This window comes from Globicephala melas, chromosome 2 (assembly GCF_963455315.2).
Source record: "Globicephala melas chromosome 2, mGloMel1.2, whole genome shotgun sequence".
NCBI lineage: Eukaryota > Metazoa > Chordata > Mammalia > Artiodactyla > Delphinidae > Globicephala > Globicephala melas.
The window spans coordinates 140,295,202-140,313,081 of NC_083315.2; the positions used below are offsets into that span (position 1 = coordinate 140,295,202).

Consider the following 17,880-nt stretch of genomic DNA (forward strand, 5'->3'; position numbering starts at 1 on the left):
GCACATTTTCTTCTGAATATAACTTTGAGGTGCTCATTTTTCATCAGTTAGGATCTGTGTTGAGAACTGCTTGATTTAAAACTTGATTTGAGTGTTAGCATTTTATTCTTTCATTTCCACCTGGACACAGAATTATCCAAATGTGCATTTATCAGAAGAAAAGTAAGAAAACATTAGTCCTATCTAGTAATCCAGTCGTAATCTCCAAAATTGTTAAATATTGAGGTGACCTGGAATGAACTTCATGCTGCTTTTCTGTAGACAGTGGCAGCCACTGTTTATAAAATAATCCCTCCTGTAAAATGAACTATGCTGAATCCAGGGAACTTGTATAGTTAATAGCGGCTTATTTAACTTTGTCTATTTCACAATGTAGTTTGGGTACTAAGACGAGTGGTGTGGTCTCATGTCACTCATCACAGAATTTGGATATCAGGAGAGGCCTGGCTCATCCAGAATGACAAAACAAACAGGCACCTCACCTCGCCCTTCCCCCAGCCCTGCCCTTGTGTGTAGAAGGAACACTCCCTGGGTGAGAACTGAAAATGCCATGTTTATACTTAAACAAGTTTTCCACTTTTTCCTATGACCGTGCATGTTTTTCTTGGTGACCCTTCGTTTTCCTGAATCAGTAGCACTCTCCCCATCATGGGACAAGACTCCAGAGACCCCGCCCCCTCCCCGAGCTACAGCCGTGACCGGACTCCATCAGCTGGAGGGCAGCATCTCTACCCCTTGGGCCCGTGGAGCCAGGATAGGCTCCTGGGGAGGCTGTGGAGACCGTGCAGCTGCGAGCACAGTTTGGGGGGTGGAGGTATGAAGATAGTACAGAGGTCTTAGGAGATTTAAGAATTCTGTGACCCATAAAAGGTTAAGAGTTTCTGTTGCTGAAGTTTTAGGTCCTGTTGAAGATAAGTCAGTTTTCCAAGGAAGACCTCCCCAAAGCCAAGTCTAAACTGGAGGCCCTTGGGATCAGGTGGTATGGAGTAGATCACATGCCTCCCCAGAGTCTGGGGGGGCTGGGCTCTCAGGGGAGGGAATCCCCACTTCTCCTACCCCCTCACATAGTCAGTTCAACAGATCGATCCCATTGTTGCCCGCGGTTAGGCCTTGTGTCAGATACTGTCGCACAGGGGTTGCCCAAAGGTGAGAGAGACTCAGCCTGTGTTGCCAAGTTCCAGGTAGAAATGCACGCAGGACCGTGCCCCCCGGGCTGGAAGAAGGGTCGGGGGGAACCTTCCCACTACCGCCACCAGCACCTCAACGTGCTTCCTACTCTCCCATCGTTGTAGGACCTGCAGCGAGACATAGAACAGCACAGTGCAGGGGTGGAGTCTGTGTTTAACATCTGCGACGTCCTCCTGCACGACTCCGATGCCTGTGCCAACGAGACTGAGTGCGACTCCGTCCAGCAGACCACCAGGAGCCTGGACAGGCGCTGGAGGAACATTTGCGCCATGTCCATGGAGCGGCGGATGAAGTAAGGACCAAGCTGCCCCTGGATGCCGACTGCGTGTTCCCGACTGACCTACGTAACAGTGACCGTGTGCTGTTAGCTTCACCGAGGGGCGTGCCAAGTATTGGCGGGGAAGGCTCAGTAGGTGTGGCCAGTCCTTACTAAGGGGATCATTCAAGGAGAATACAGGCAGGGTCATGTCTCTCCCCAGCCCTCCTGTGTCTTGGGGTGTAACGGCAGGTGGCCACTGTGCTGATGTGTCCCAGCTCTAAGTAGTGGAGGACGCCTGTCTCCTGTTGGGTGACCTCTGTGAAGCAGAAGCTCTGAGGGGCCTGGCGCTCCCAGAAGGGGGGTGTCCTGACCACAAAGTGATGTCTCCGGTTATTTCCTGGAAGGGGTAGCAGGGTCTCTCCCCCTAAATATTTAGTGCCAGTGCAAGGCGGGCTGGGACTGGGACCAGTCAGGGGAGAAAAAGCCACGTAAAAGCTCGGCTTGACGTGGATGGCTTGTACTGAGCTGCTTTCCTCCTGTTAGAATTGAGGAGACGTGGCGGCTTTGGCAGAAGTTTTTAGATGATTACTCCCGCTTCGAGGACTGGCTCAAGTCCGCCGAGAGGACAGCGGCCTGCCCGAATTCCTCCGAGGTGCTGTACACCATTGCCAAAGAAGAGCTGAAGAGGTTTGAGGTAAAGGCCCTCCCCAGCCCAGTGGTCCTGATAACCAAGGATGCGGCGGGCTCGGGGCTGGCTTAAATGACTTCACATAAGTGGCAGGCTTCCCCACCTCTGGCTGCGGCCGCCCAGTCCCCAGCCCACCATCAGCTGCTCCAGCAGCTTTGTGGGGCATTACCGATTTATGCCAACCGCAGGCCGTGAACTTGAAAGTGTTCTTCAGTAGTGTCAGAAGAACGGGTGAAGCCAGCCCTCTGTGGCCATTCCGTTGGATGGACATTTGAGGCAGGTGGTCTGGGGCCTGGAAGGGGTGTCCCGGGGCCCTGCAGCTATGGCACTGACAGGGCCCCCCCCGTGCCACAGGCCTTCCAGCGGCAGATTCACGAGAGGCTCACGCAGCTGGAGCTCATCAACAAGCAGTACCGGCGGCTGGCCCGCGAGAACCGCACCGACACGGCCAGCAAACTGAAGCAGATGGTGCACGAGGGCAACCAGCGTTGGGACAACCTCCAGAAGCGGGTCACAGCCATCCTGCGGCGACTCCGAGTAACCTCCTCTACGTCACCGGGTCATTTGTAGATATTGGGGAGGTGGAGGGGGTCGGATATGTGATGTCAGGCTTGTAACAAAGCAGCGGGTAGATTTCATTTGAGGCCTAAGCTGTCTTGACATTCTTCCAGTACAGCCTTCCCTTTTGTTTAAGCCCAAAGCTGCCAAAAATCGTTCCTTTTTTTTTTTTTTTTTAAAGTGAAGTTATTTGCCTCGGAATAGGCTTCTCAGGCAGAGCTTATTCAAGGGATTGTGTTACCAACACATCGCTTTTTTTCGACTCCTGTCACCCCTGAGGGTGTCACGTCAGCCCACACACTGCCCAGAGTCTGGGGCGCTGCCGTCACCGGGTCGGGCGAAGGTACCTCTTAGTCTGGGACGAGGCCCCCTTTGCCCATCTGCCCGCTTTTGTGTGTCCCGTTGGTTCTTGCACTGTGAGGGAACAGACAGAGCCCCCCGCTCTGTATTGGGGGTTGGGGACAGTGACAGTTCTCCCAACCTCACAGCAGCTGTCTAACCTCAAATGATGGGTTTGATTCTGGGGTGTGAACCGTCACCTTAGATTTCTGTGATTCAGAAGACATCATAGGTCAACCTTTGTGAGTCCAGGTGTAAAGTGACAGGACCGGTGTGGGTTGTGGCTACAGGAAGTAATTTTAATCCTTGCTTCCGTTCTTAAGGCAGAGCACTCTTGAAACCATTCTAAGAAGAGGAAAATCTGGGTTTTTTGTTTCACCCTCTCAGGAAGAAAAGGGCTAGCTTTTCCGCAACCCCCTTGCATGAATTTCTTTATCTCCTGCTGACTGGATTTGACTGTGACCAGCCTAAGCCTTCACTGGGCACTATGTTTGTTTGAGAATCAGCTGCCCATCTATGAGGTGGTAACCCAAGAGGCCTCGTTAACTGGAAGTGATAAATCTGGGTTTTCTGTTTTTGAAGAAATACATTCGGAATTATATCAGTGAAGGCAAATGGGGCACTAGTCCAGGCTCAACCCCGAGATCAATACTTTTCCATCCTGAAGCTACTAAATCCTTCTGTCGAGCAGAAGCTCCCACAGGAGGCTGACAGTTGAAAATAGGCAGGTGCCTAGCCTGGGCTTTGAGAGGGGCGTGTTCCTCAGAGGACAGACTGGGAAAATCACTGACTTAGACCAGACCCCAGGCTCCTGGCCGTGTGGGCCTCCGGGGGTACCCTGGGCTCCCTTTCCCCTCTTCTGAGAGTGACCTTGCTGTCTGCCTGAACTCCTGTTATGCCATCAACACAAACGTGATTTTTTCACCCTTTGGCAGCATTTCACCAACCAAAGGGAAGAATTCGAGGGGACCAGGGAGAGCATTCTGGTGTGGCTCACGGAGATGGACCTGCAGCTGACCAACGTGGAGCACTTCTCGGAGAGCGATGCCGACGACAAGATGCGCCAGCTGAACGTAAGGCCTGCTTCCTTAGCTCCTCCCCAAAGGGTGCACCTAGGCAGGGGAGAGCTGGCCAAGTACAGACTTCACCTGATACCCTGAGAGCAGGTTCCAGAAGTGTCAGAGCAGCCAGACTGCACCCACCTGTGTACTGCCAGGTTATCACAAGCAAGGATACTGTTCCTTACGGTCGAGGGGTATTGGAACGAGGCCCTTCATTCTCTTTGTCGTATGTAATCATCCAAGGGGAGAACGCTCTTGCGGTTCCAGACAGAACTTCATAAGGTGCTGTTTCTCCAGCACTTGAGTCTGAGTGCAACCTGTGGGCTGTAGCAGCAGGAAACTCTCTCTCAAGAGTGGGGTCAGGGCACTTCCCTCGTGGTCCAGTGGGTAAGACTCCACGCTCCCAATGCAGGGGGCCCGGGTTCGATCCCTGGTCAGGGAACTAGATCCCATATGCCGCAAGTAAGAGTTCACATGCCGCCAACTAACACCCGGTGCCGCCAAATGAATAAATAAATATTTTAGAAATAAATTAAAAAAATAAAAGACCTCTCATTTAAAAACAAGAGAAAAGAAAAGAGTGGGACCAGGAACAGGTATCTTCTCTCCCACTGTCACAAATGTCTGTACTACACTTTAATCGCACTACAATTCCCTCCTTGGCTAAATTTTATAAGAGGTTGAGAAATGGAAATTTGATTTGCCTTCCATGGTATAACGGCACCAATGAGCACTATTACTGTGTCAGCAGAAATGCCCAGTGGAGACTTACTATGGGAAATTTTCTGATTCTACCAAGTGTCAATAAGACAAGGTCTGTCCCTCACACCCAGTAACAGTAAAGGTTCATCCACGTCAGACCTTTAGAATCATTGTAACTGGAAAAGTCAGTGCCCAGAAGGGGGAAGGAAAAAATACATACGTGTGATCATTTTAAATTCTTAAATCTTTGGAGTCACTTAGTTGAAAACTGATGAAGCTTGAGTTTGAAATCCTTTCTTTCTCATATTCTAAATAGGGTTTCCAGCAGGAAATTACATTAAATACCAACAAGATTGATCAGCTCATCGTTTTTGGGGAGCAGCTCATTCAGAAGAGTGAGCCCCTGGACGCCGTGCTGATTGAGGATGAGTTGGAGGAGCTGCACCGCTATTGCCAGGAAGTGTTTGGCAGGGTCTCCCGATTCCACCGGAGGCTCACCTCCCACACGTCGGTAAGGGGCTGCGCCTCACGCGGGGCTGCTGGGCCACCCCAAGTGGATGTTTGACTCCACTTTTAAAGAACTGGGAAACTGTGCGTGGTTAACAATGATTTATTCTATGGTTTAAAAAAAAAAAAAAACTATGTTTTTGTTTTGCTGAAGTATAGATAGATGCTGTACAATATTATATAAGTCACAGGTGTACAGTATAGTGATCCACAATATTTGAAGATTATACTCCATTTATAGTTATTATAAAATACTGGCTGTATTCCCTGTGTTGTACCATATATCCTTGTAGCTTGTTCTATCCCGAATAGTTTGTACCTCTTAGTCCCCCACCTCTATATTGCCCCCTCCCCAGTTCCCTCTCCCCACTAGTAACCTCTGGTTTGTTCTCTGTACCTGTGAGTCTGCTTTAAAAAGCTGAGTTGAAAAGTGCTCTTTCCACACTTACTAATATAGAGCCAGTACTTACTCAGAAGCCGCCAGTTCCCAGTGGTTAATTCTGAAAACTGGATACCCCCGTTCTAGGGCTTGGAAGATGAAAAGGAAGCCTCTGAGAATGAAACGGACGTGGAAGACCCCAGAGAGATCCAGGACGACTCTTGGCGTAAAAGAAGAGAGAGCGAGGAGCCCTCGTCCCCTCAGTCCCTTTGTCACCTGGTGCCCCCGGCGCCAGGGCCCGAGCGCTCCGGCTGTGAGACCCCTGTCAGCGTGGATTCCATCCCGCTGGAGTGGGATCACACAGGGGACGTGGGGGGCTCGTCCTCTCACGAAGAAGACGAGGAGGGCCCGTACTACAGCGCGCTGTCAGGTATGGCCCCGCACGGCTAGTCTTAGCACCTGAGCAACACGGCCAGCTCTCAGTGGTCAGAGTCCAGGCTGCGGCTGACCCAGACTTCCTGTGGCTTCCTGTGTCTGTCCTGCCCGCCTTTGACCTCCCTGAGGGCTGGCTCCTTCCTATTCCTGGTGGAATGAAAGGGAAGGATAAACAAAGTCCACGTTGGGACAGGAAGGCTGTTTGCTGATGGCTCTTGATAGATGGGAGGCTCATCAGTGGCCTTTCAATTGAGTTTTTCAGAATATCAGTAGATTGAGCGTCTCTGTCCTTTCTACGCAGTTCCCCTCCCGCGCCGCTGTTTCGGACGGTCAGGAGTTAACTGAAAAGTTCCTTCTGGTTCTTTAAAGCTTTTTAATAAAACAGATAAAGGGTAGTCACTTTTCTCCTCCCAGGTGACAATGTTTCTACTGTTTTAACTTAATACTTGGGCATTCATCTACAGACGCCTGCAGTGAGGAAAATGACATTGTTCTTTTTCAGATGTAGAAATCCCTGAAAATCCTGAGGCATATCTTAAAATGACCACAAAAACTTTGAAAGCGTCTTCTGGTAGGCCCCTGCCCGTGCATGCGTCCCAACATGGCAGCGTCCTGTGGTGCACACTGCATCCTAAACCTCGCTCCCGTGTCATGTCTGACCTCTGCCTTCTGTGGACACCATGCGCCTTGGTCCTTGTGTCATGGTGTATTTGCACTGCCGTACTCACACATAGCTTCGTGCTCCATACAAAACCCTCCCAGGCCAGAGCAGTCTCCACGCCATCCCTCTCCTCCCCTTCAGGCCTGTGCAGAAGGGAATTTTTCAGGTGCCTTTTAAAATTTTTATTTTTCTCTCCATCTCACTCAAGCCCTTTGGCATGGGCCAAGCTTTCTTCATGGTGGCTTGGTTTAGAACTACTACCCTGCTTACGGTGATTTCCTGGGGAGAGGGTGGGAAGGTGGAGGGGGTGAGGGTACTGTTGCCTTCGCCGCAGGAGAAGACACCTCCCTCTCCTTGACTTGCAGCTCTGATCTTCATTCCCTGCCCCATCCCCACCTGCGGTGGTTGGGGAGAGCCACGAGCGGCCCTTCGGTCCCCTAGTCCATCCTGATGTTCACTCTTCCCTCACTCCTAAGAGGCCTTCAGTCCTCTTGGCCCCCAAACCCGGCCTTGCCACCAGTGCCCCCCACCGCTAGAGCCCCCGGCTCCAAAAGGCCACTCATCCCGCAGCAGATCACGTGTGTGTTGTGCTCCATCGTGAACCCATCTAGTGCAGGCCCAGTGCCGCTCAGTTGCATGAGTCTCATTTCATTCCCTTCTGGGACATACTGACATTTTGCAAACATGCATGCTTTGCAAGGAAAGCTGCAGAACTCATGTTATACTATAACCTGATGCCATGTCTTCTGTGTAACTAAATATGAATGCTTTGGTTGGAGGGAATGGACTTGCTCTTTTTCTGTTTCAGGTAAATCCATTTCTGAAGGCCACTCGTGGCATGTTCCCGACAGCCCTCCCTGCCGCAAGCGTCGCTACAAGCAAGTGGGAGGTGACCGGAGTGTCCAGCCCATCCCCTCCGATTCCAGCACCCCTTATAAACCAGCCTACGTAAGTCTTGACCCCACTGAGAGCACAACCCAAGTGCAGGAGTAATAGTTAAAATATTTAAAGGGAGAGAGCTTTGGCTGTATGCTGTGTGTGCTCACTCCCCAGGCATATTTTGGGTTGGTTTTCCCGTGGTGACATACTTCATGAGAACTCTGGCATAACTGACTAGACTTAGAGATAGCTGTCCGGCCAGACACCATCTTGGAGTGTTGATGTGCTATGACAGGGATTATTACTGTTGAGTCAGTCATGGTGCAAACAGCAGAGAAACAAAGTGCTGGCCTTCCTGCGCCGCTCCTGCACTCCCAAACCTTTGATATGTTTACCTTGCCTACACATCCTATTCAGAAAATTGTGACTTCCTGTTCAGAAAGGTTTGACAGTGTGCAGTGGTAGACCTGGGTTTGATTCCCTGCCCTACCAGTAAATGGCTCTAGGACCATAAACACTTTACCTTGCCTCTGTAAGCCTTCCTCACCTGAGGATAAACCTACCTTACATAATTGTTGTTAGGATTAATATGTATGAAGGTATAAAGAAGGCCCTCGAAGTGGCCACCATTATTGTTATTGTTGTTATCACTACTGTATATGGTTTGTCGTTGTTGTTAAACCAGTGACTGTTCCCTCTTAGTTGCACTTTCCTCAGGCAACATGAGCCCTTGCCACGCTCTGGCTACGCGGCTGTTGCGGGCCAGCCTGCGGAGGATTTAACGTTGGCCCCAGATCATTCTCAGTACAGAGAATTAGTGACGAGCAAGTTGAAATTAAGACGTCTCGCACATTTTTAGTGTCATCTCTTAGAGAAACCAGAAGTGATGTGAACGTCACTAGATCAGTTGTCAGAGTGCCCTCTGTGTGGAGGAGTGGATGTTGCTAGATGGTTGGAGAAGGTTCTGCCTAAACACGGTCAGACCCCAATCATTTGATAATGTGTTGCCCGTGCCCAACTCGGAAACTCTTCCTCTTAGCAAGCAGTTATCATTTTTAATCTGTCTCTCTGTGGTGCCGAGTAAGACCTGACAGCCCCGGAGAGAGAGCCCCCAGCACCTCACCTTTGCTTTGCATCCAGGACCATGTGGTTTGGCCTCTTCCGGTAACTATGCTTGTGTTCCTTGCCTGGCCACCTTCAAAAGCTCACCCTTTGTGTCTGTGTGTCTACAACCTCCAATCTGAAGGATTTTTGGTTTTTTTCTTTTCATTCCACACAAATAGGCCATATGGACACAATCCAAAAAACACGAGTTTTCTAAAAAAAAGATACATTTATTTTTGGAAAGTCCTCAGATAACAGCCCAGGCAGCTCTGTGATAACACAAGAGTCAATATGTACAGTGAAAGATAAATGCTTGGTAATGAACGACCCTAGGAGGCAGGTTTGTGCTCTGTTTCCGATTCCCGGTGATAATAATGCCAACCAGCTCTACAGAGTGACTGGGAGGGATAACTAAAATTTTGTAAAATACTGTGCAAATGTAAAAGTGCTAACACAATAACAGTCTGGTAAGCTCAGCGACAGTTTTTAAGCCTTTTTGCATGGTTGGATTGAGGAGTGTTAGGAAGCCTCAAATTAAATCAGGCCATTTTATTCCCAAGATTGACATCTTACCTGCTTACCCCTCCCCCTGCGCCTTTGCTGAAGCTTTATTTCTGCCATCAGCTCTGCTGCTTATAAATGCTACCCATACACTAAAGTGCCTCTGTATTACAAGCAAGTTACCCTTCAAAGGAAAGGGTTCCTATATCTTCATTTCTTACCTGTTAATATGAACCAAGACATTCTTCAGACGCCTTTAAAATGTATAGATGGTAACATAAAAATTGTCTCATTCTAGGTAAAGCTGCTGTTGTCTCCAGGGACTGAAGGTGGCAAAGAAGATCCCAGAGTCCTGACTGGCGGCCCACAGCAGGAAGACAAGGGCCTGGCTGCTCTCACCGGGCAGCAGTCAGGTACAGTTAAATTGGGCCGTTGTTATGAGGCAGAGACTGTGTTTTGAGTTAGTTGGACATTTACTTTAAGGCACTGCTCAACAGAACATTGATTAGGAATTGACCGACTACATAACTCACCAAAACTGCTGAACTTGGCCTATAGCAGCCAATGTTATTTTAGAATCAGCTGACTTGTATTTATGAACAAGTTCCTGTTTGTTATTTATTCTCTAAATATTGACAAAATGAGCCTCATGATAAAGGGTCTGTTTTTACCTGCATGACTTCGCTTGTATGTGAAGATCAGACATGAAGATGATGATCAAAGAGTTGTGTCAGGTGTCTCCTCGAGAGACCAGAAAAGTCATGACTCAGCTGAGCCTAAAGTCAAGTTCATAGCATCGACCTGATCATTCATGGACAGAGGGGAGAGTGGGGAGAGTGCTTTTTTGTTTTTTTTTTTTTTTTGCGGTACGCAGGCCTCTCACTGTTGTGGCCTCTCCTGCCGCAGAGCGCAGGCTCAGCGGCCGTGGCTCACGGGCCTAGCCGCTCCGCGGCATGTGGGATCTTCCCGGACCGGGGCACGAACCCGTGTCCCCTGCATCGGCAGGCGGACTCCCAACCACTGCGCCACCAGGGAAGACCGAGAGTGCCTTAAATACAGCATGAACTGGAGGGCTGAACCTGGGACCACAGTGCATCTTGGCAACATGTTGGGCCTCCTAGCAGCTCCCTACTTCATCCTGGCCTGTGTGGGAGTGCAGCAGCACAGGCCTTGAACCAGAGCGAGGGAAACGTGCTGTTCCACACTTGGGGGAAGTGATAACCCCCAAACCCCAAGGCTCCTGCAAGGAGCATCCCCTGCAGGTTTTATCACTGTGACGCTGAATTAGTTGGAAGCAGAGAAATCTGTTTGCATTATTGCTTCTTTTTATTGGCGGCTTTTTATTCCAGGTGCCTTTGATAGATGGGAGTTGATCCAAGCGCAAGAACTTCACAGTAAACTCAGAATAAAACAAAACTTGGAGCAGCTGAACTCTGATATCAGCGACATCACCACGTGGCTGGAAAAAACTGAAGCAGAGCTGGAAACATTAAAGCTGGCAAAGCCTCCCTCTGGTATGCAGGAAATGGAACTCCGAGTGAAGAGGCTGAAGGTGAGTGAGGGCGTGGAGGGGAAGAGGACTTCAGAACGCATGTGCACATCAGATCTTCTGCCTGCCGCGTCAGGCGGCTCGCACACACTGTGTGGTTAGTAGCCTCTCGCACTTCATTTCTGTAACTAGCAAGGACACAGGTGAAGATTTGTATTTTCATTCAGAGGAGCATCTCCAGACAATCCCAAAGCCCAGAGCAGTGCTGGGGAGTTGTGGCTCCCATCTGACTGCTGCGGGATCCCTGGACTCTTGTGGGACCACCCCCGTGGCCATGGACAGGCAGCCTAAAAACACCCTTCCAAACTGTACGCAGGCAAGACAGGGGGTGGCGTGCTGAGGGTGAGGAGGAGGACAGCGCACCTACCGGCCGATTCTGTGGCCTGAGCGGTTACTCTGCTACGCAGTTGGGAGCTGTCACCCACACAGCCAGGGAGCAGGGGAGGGGCAGTTTGAGCCCTGCACTTTGGGGGTGCTCTGAACATGAGCCTGGGCTCCCAAGAAGACCCAGGATAGGAGCTTTGGGGTATCCAGGCAGTCTTCACACTCGCACTATTGTTTTACTTTGTGCACTGATATATCAGGGGTTACCACTCATCCTAAGGAATAACACTTTTGCAATACTCCGGGGCGAATGCAGGATAACTATGTGTGCTTTACGTAGAAGACTTTTAATCTGACCCAGAAATGTTATTAAGCCAGACAGAGGCCAGCAGGGTCTATTCATGCCTGCGGTGTAGTTGGTCCACCGGGAGACGGGCCTCGTCTCTCAGCCCAGCCATCTGGCCAGCCAAGTCGTGACCTCATAAGGCAGCTCCCTTACCTGAGGCTTCCCAGCCAGTGACAGGCGACGTTGCTCTTGTATGCCAGGCCACGGCTTAGAGAAGTGTTTGGAAGATCCGTTCCCCACTGAAGTTCAAAATGAACCCCACATCACTGTTTAGAGTGCCTGACCCAGTCTTTTCCCTCTGCGGTAGGAGATACTAAAAGCCTTTGACACCTACAAGGCCTTAGTGGTTTCTGTCAACGTGAGCAGCAAGGAATTTCTGCAAACTGAGAGCACCGACTCCGAAGAGCTCCAAGATAGAGTCGGCCAGCTGCGGCTGCGCTGGGACGCGGCCCAGGGTGCGGTGGAGAGCTGGAGAGAGGGCTTACGGCTGTCACTCATGCAGTGCCAGGTACGGCGACTCAGCACCCAGCCGGTGCCCAAGGTCCAGTCCCGAGCACAGCCAGGCCCACGTGGGTGGGAGAAGAGATATGTTTATCATCTTCAGGCTGCTTTCGCGCAGCCAAATATGGTTTGTGTTAGGAAGCATGCGCTTTACCATTTGTTTCCAAAGCGGCCCACCTGCTGCCTCAGAGACCCGACGCTTGCCCCGAATTTCCCACTGTGCTGCCCAGACCCACCCGTACTGTAAGGGTTCCAGCAAGCGTTCCAGTAGGTTGGAAGTGTCACACCAACATTGCCCTGTGCCTGTTCTTTTGCCAGGAACACTGGATAGCAGAGTGTTAAGAGACCTGGCCCTAGAAGAAGGTGCAGTTTAACCCAGCTCTGTAGTTTTAGTAGCCGTGTGACTGTGGGGAAAACACTGCACCTTCTAGACCTCAGTTTTCTCATCTGGAAAATGGGAACAATTCCAGGGCCTACCTCACAGGGTTCTCTTTAGGACTAGATGCATATAACCTTGACCCAGCACCGCCCACACAATAAATGCCCAACAGGTGAGTCCATCCTAGGAAACAGGAGCCCACCAGCAACCACATGCAGCACTGTCTTTGGGCCATAGTCTGTCCTGCTGGGGTGTCTCCCTTGACCAGTGAATCCAGCAGATGTGTTGAATAATTTGTGTGCTCTTCGTAGTAATATCAGGTGGGGTGTTCCGAAGCCCCACCTTTCTGCCAGCACTTTTAGCGTGGCAGAATTCAGTGTGCCTCCTGGGACAGGGCCGAGTGCTCTCCTGCCCTGCTTCCCCTCATTTGGGGGCCCTGGCGTTTAGTTTAAATCTGGCCCTTGTATTCACTGGAGAAGGACCAGCAGAGCAAATGACGACGGTGGATTAGCAATGGCACGCTGCTTCCCAACACACTTGCCTTCACAGTCTACGAAAGGGACACGCTCTGACGTCTGCTGTTTTTTAGGACTTTCACCAGCTGAGTCAAAGCCTGCTGCTGTGGTTAGCGAGTGCCGAGAGCCGGAGGCAGGAGGCTCGTGTCACTGACCCAGAGGCAGACCCCCGGCCCCTCCTGGCATGTCGGGAGGAGCTCCTGGTAAGTCTAGGGGCCCTGCACTACCACTGGCCTCTTCAGGAGGTCAGTGCTTAGGTGGCCTCGCCTGGCGTTTCTGGAAACAACGCCCACGTGGTGTTCTGCCCTCGTGTTCTGGTTGGTGTCTACTGAGCACCCCTGCGCTGTTCCGAAGCGGGGTGAGTGCAGGGACGGAAAGTCGTGGCCCAGAGCAGGAAGTCGTCAAGACTCTCAGGAACCGGTGATGGAGGCGGTTGGCAGGATCCTGAGAAACTGAAGGCCCTTTGAAGTATTTTGCCCTTGTGAATACAGCTCATTTGGGAGGCAACACGGTGTTCAGTCACCTGGCAGTCATGATGAGCTGTATGAGTTTTCCATAGCCACGTACACAGTCTTTCTTCTGGGAGGGTAGCTGTGTTTTCATATATTTATTTCACCAGCAAGCCAAGGTGAGACCCATATATTCTCACTTGCACTCAAGGTGACATTTTTATCCATATATTTGTATGTGGTTTAGTTTTAAACATTTTAAATTTAATCAAAACACTGGTCATTGCTTAAAAAATATGTTTTTGGTCTAAAATCTTCGTAAAGCCCCCGTGTCCAGAGCAGCTCTAATAGAGCTTTCTGCAGTGATGGAAATGTTCCACAGCTGCACTGTCCAGTGTGACAGCTCCCAGCCATGGCAGCACCCAAGCACTTGACATGTGGCTGCTGTGACTAAAACTGAGCTTTTAACTACGTTCAGTAGCCACACGTTGTCCAGCGCTACCACGTTAGCCATCAAGCAAGACCGCACAGGCAGATTAACTTGAACACTTCTCAATGGTTCGCGTAAGCTGCGCTTTCTCAATTTGTCCACTTTAGACTTTCCCTCAACTTCCTGCCGTCGCGGATGAGGGCCTAGTCTTCCCACACCGCCCCCCTCACGCCTTTCCTCTAACTTCTCCGGCATCGCTATTGTCTTTAGAATGAGAAGGAATAAAATAAAATTTAAAATAGGGGTAGAGTGTAACCAACTTGCTATCTAAGTGATGCCAGGCTCGAGGACAGGCAGGCAGGTAGAAGAAGGTGGTTCTGAGTTGGGTACCAGCCACCACTCATCCTGGAACTTCCCTGGCACGGAGAAAGCTTCTTCCGGCCACACTAGCTTCCCTTTCGGTAAGCAACTGTTTGACACACGTTTTTATTTTTAGCAACTGGAAAAGGAGCTAGTGGAGCGTCAACCTCAAGTGAACTCCTTACAAGAGATTTCCAGCAGCCTGCTTATCAAGGGGCACAGAGAAGACTACATTGAGGCTGAAGAGAAAGTCCATGTTATTGAGAAGAAACTCAAACAGTTGCTTGAGCAAGTGTCCCAAGACTTAGTGTCCTTGCAGCAAAGCCAGGTGAGTCCCCTTGTAGCTTCTAAATATAAAAATGTATGCAAATGGGAAAGCGGTGTGGCAGCCCTGCTTGGGGAGGGAGGTCACAAGCACGTGGCAGCGGTCACAGAGGAGTCGTGCCCCTTTGTGCTGTGTGGCCCTAACAAGTTACCAAAGCTCTTCAAAGCCGCTTTGTCATCTGTAAGAGGGAGGCAGCAACGGAACCCATCAGTGTGGCTGGGGGTACGGAAAACAAGCCGGGTCCCTCCGTCGTTTCTGCCTTCATGCCTTCACTGTTCTCACGTGATGGTTTCTGGTCCTCTCCCTGTCCTGGTCACTCTCCTCTGACCACTCTCTCATTTGTGTACCTTCTCTTAAAATGTGATCCAGCTCAGAACAAATGGACTCGCCAGACGTAGGGCAGGCCCTCCCCTCCATCCCAGAGTATATATCTTTCCTTCTGTGCAGCCCAGACTATGTGGCCACGTGCTTACATCACCCACCGCGAGCTCACTGTCCAGCTGTTTCTGTCCCCCTCCTCATATGTGCTCTGGGTTTTTAATGCAAGTGGCTGGCCTCACCTTGTTTCCATCCCGTCATCTGAGTAAGGCCCTGTTAGAGGGGGGAGTGAGCGCACCAGAAGAGCCCCTCCTTTTAGCAGGTTCACAGTGGGGAAGGGATGAGCGTTGCAAGGAAGAACCTGCAGGAACCATGTTTTTGTGCTCTTGAGACTATTCAGAGCCTTCTGTTTCCCCGAACTGAACTCTTGGGGTGTGGATTTCAGAACCCAGACTCACCTCTGCCCAGCTTGGATGAAGCAGACCCCGGAGAGCCTCTAGCAGCACCTGTGCCAGCTCCCCAAGCCAAGGTGAGAGCCCCCTTCTGCCAGGCGAACGACACTCGTTATTCTTGAAAGTTATTGAGATGACAGGGACTTGGGCCTCCAAGGCCCCATCCAGTATTTCATGATAGCACAGATGTCTGCTTCAACCTGCTGGTCAGTAGAACAGCTTACTCCAAAGATTAAAAAAAAAAAAACAAAAAAACTTTTAAAGACCTAATGGAAAGGCTGTCTTGTGCTCAGTACTCTTCCCTGGTGGGATTGTGCTGGCTATGGAAGCTGGGAGCCCTCCTGGCATTGCTGAAGGGGCTTCCTGATCTCTCCGTGGCAACAGGTCAACAGGCTGGAACGTGAAACTCTCCCTAGTTTAACTGAATTATTTCTTACTTCAGAGAGTGTAATCTCAAATGTATTACTCTAGGCTCAAAAGCTTGGCAGGAAGACAACCTAAGAAAGATGTATAATTTAAGAAGGAAGAACATTTTATCATTGACAGGACTAAACTATCTTCAGTTTACTAATTGGATTATTTTTATCTAGCAGTTCAGAGCAGAGATAACTACAAAAGACAAGAACAAGACAGCCAGCAGGTAACAGCATTACAACACCAGCAATGGGTTCCCTGTCCCACACTCCTCTCCCCTCAGCAGGCTTGCCAATGCCACTCTTAAGGTCTTTGGAAAAATTGGTTTTCTTGTTTTCTTCCATTTGGAAGGGGCTGGGCTTCCCTTCCAAAGCTGAATCCCAGCCGTGGGCCCCATTTTAATCTTGGGTCCTGATGATTGTCTTTATGCAAGCAGGGGGGTCAGGTCACGGGAGTGGGGTTTGCCTCCGGAACCTCCCGATCAGCTCTCAACCTCCTCTGTTGCCAGGGTGCCCAGCCCCGCTGGCCCTGAAAGTTCGCGGCCCCAGCGCTCCTTCCTCTGGCGGGTGATCAGGGCGGCGCTGCCCCTCCAGCTGCTTCTGCTGCTGCTGCTGCTCCTGGCCTGCCTGCTGCCCTCCTCCGAAGAGGACTACAGCTGCACTCAGGCCAACAACTTTGCCAGGTCCTTTTACCCCATGCTGAGGTACACCAATGGGCCACCCCCCACCTAGAGGCCGGCCCGCCGCAGCACCACACCCACCAGCCTCTTTGCGCAGTGCCGGACTCACAGCCCCAGACCAATCCGTGGGGGACTCTGAGCATTGGTCCAGGGACCACCTGCTGCGGACACCTCCCTCTGGGCGTGACCGGAGAGAGCTCTCTCAGGACCCAGGGCAGCTTTCAAATGATCTTCCCCCAGGGCAGGGAACCTGGGCGGCCATCACCCCGGGCAGTTTGGCAAAACTTAGTTGACTGGTTTCGGATCTCTGGAAACCGCAGTTTCCTGAAGAGCCAAGCACTTTGTGAATTCTGATTTGTCAAACCACATTATTAAAATGTAGTCAATATGGTCAGTGAACTGTAGTGTTCATCACATAATACATATTACAGAAACAAGCAAGCAGATTCCGCCTCAGAAATGGTTCAGAAACTCACACGCACCCTTGGCTGATTGATTGAAACAATCATATTTAAAATATTTAGCGTTAATTTTACTTCAGTCAGCAGCAACCTTGGAGCTACAGGTTATAAAACCAAAACGTTCTGCTCAGTACTTAGGTCTGCTCTTTTATATTGCTTTAAATTTTTAAAGAAATTATATTGCATGGATGTGGTTATTTGTGCATATTTTTTAACAATGCAGAATCTGTATGAATAATGTAAACTTTGATTTTTTTAAAAAAAATCAGATTTTAGCTTGAGCTTTTTGACTAATGTACAGTAAATGCCAAACAAACTACAGACTTGATAGGGACATTTTTGTAAGTTAATTTTATAAGACTTTTCACATTTAAAGTGGTGCTTCAGGTTTTGTTTAACTGTTTGGCCACGAGCGGGTGGGGGGGGTTGGTCCAGAGACTTGAAGCTGTTTGTGGTATGTACAACTCAGATGTTTCTCATTAAAAGAAAACAAAAAAGCCATACTTTTGTCTTACTAGATTATATTACAAAGCAGTTAAACATTATGTGTAATCTTCCATGGACCAAAAATTATTTTTTAAATATCTGAGGGGTTTTACAGATTTTGAGCTAAGCTTTATATTCTACTTATTTATCTTTGTACAGAATAACATGAGATCTAGAAACCCACACCTGTATAGGAGGTGATTACCCCATGCAGTGAGCCTCCAATGCTGTAGGGGGCGATGAGGGCAGCACAGTGTGGAAGGTGGACGTGAAAGGATCATTTCACCCAGATTTTTGTATTCCCAGCTCCCTCCAGGGTGAATTAACACATAGTGTTTAACAAACATTACAGACAAAGCCATCTGCTTTCCATTTCCAGCACCACTGTCTGTCTATTTCCCACCCAAACAAAGAGTGTGATTAGAAGTTACTGATCCAAATGGAACAAAATTGAGAGCCCAGAAATAAACCCACACACCTATGGTCAATTAATCTTCAACAAAGGAGGCAAGAATATGTAATGGGAAAAAGACAGTCTCCTCTTCAGCGAGTGGTGCTGGGAAAGCTAGACAGCCACATGTAAATCAATGAAGTTAGAACACACCTTCTCACCATGCACAAAAATAAACTC

The 17,880-nt window shown here is 49.8% G+C and overlaps 1 protein-coding gene across 3 annotated transcripts in view; it reads left to right on the forward strand.

Annotated features, from left to right (window-relative positions):
- The window catches only part of SYNE2 (spectrin repeat containing nuclear envelope protein 2), a 271,795-nt gene extending 254,555 nt beyond the window's left edge, over positions 1 to 17,240 (forward strand). The window contains exons 100-115 of one of the 3 annotated variants that reach the window (XM_030855184.2): positions 1,293 to 1,480; positions 1,991 to 2,141; positions 2,490 to 2,672; positions 3,968 to 4,105; positions 5,112 to 5,306; positions 5,829 to 6,111; positions 6,619 to 6,687; positions 7,586 to 7,725; positions 9,560 to 9,674; positions 10,611 to 10,813; positions 11,788 to 11,988; positions 12,950 to 13,078; positions 14,251 to 14,442; positions 15,203 to 15,286; positions 15,803 to 15,849; positions 16,132 to 17,240. In XM_030855184.2, the coding sequence (XP_030711044.2) occupies positions 1,293 to 1,480; positions 1,991 to 2,141; positions 2,490 to 2,672; positions 3,968 to 4,105; positions 5,112 to 5,306; positions 5,829 to 6,111; positions 6,619 to 6,687; positions 7,586 to 7,725; positions 9,560 to 9,674; positions 10,611 to 10,813; positions 11,788 to 11,988; positions 12,950 to 13,078; positions 14,251 to 14,442; positions 15,203 to 15,286; positions 15,803 to 15,849; positions 16,132 to 16,354 (2,541 nt within the window). In that variant the 3' untranslated portion in view covers positions 16,355 to 17,240. Of the gene's footprint in view, positions 1 to 1,292; positions 1,481 to 1,990; positions 2,142 to 2,489; positions 2,673 to 3,967; positions 4,106 to 5,111; positions 5,307 to 5,828; positions 6,112 to 6,618; positions 6,688 to 7,585; positions 7,726 to 9,559; positions 9,675 to 10,610; positions 10,814 to 11,787; positions 11,989 to 12,949; positions 13,079 to 14,250; positions 14,443 to 15,202; positions 15,287 to 15,799; positions 15,850 to 16,131 lie in introns of all 3 variants that reach the window. The other 2 variants (XM_030855185.2, XM_030855186.2) reach the window with 2 other exon arrangements.
- The last annotated feature ends 640 nt before the right edge of the window (positions 17,241 to 17,880 follow it).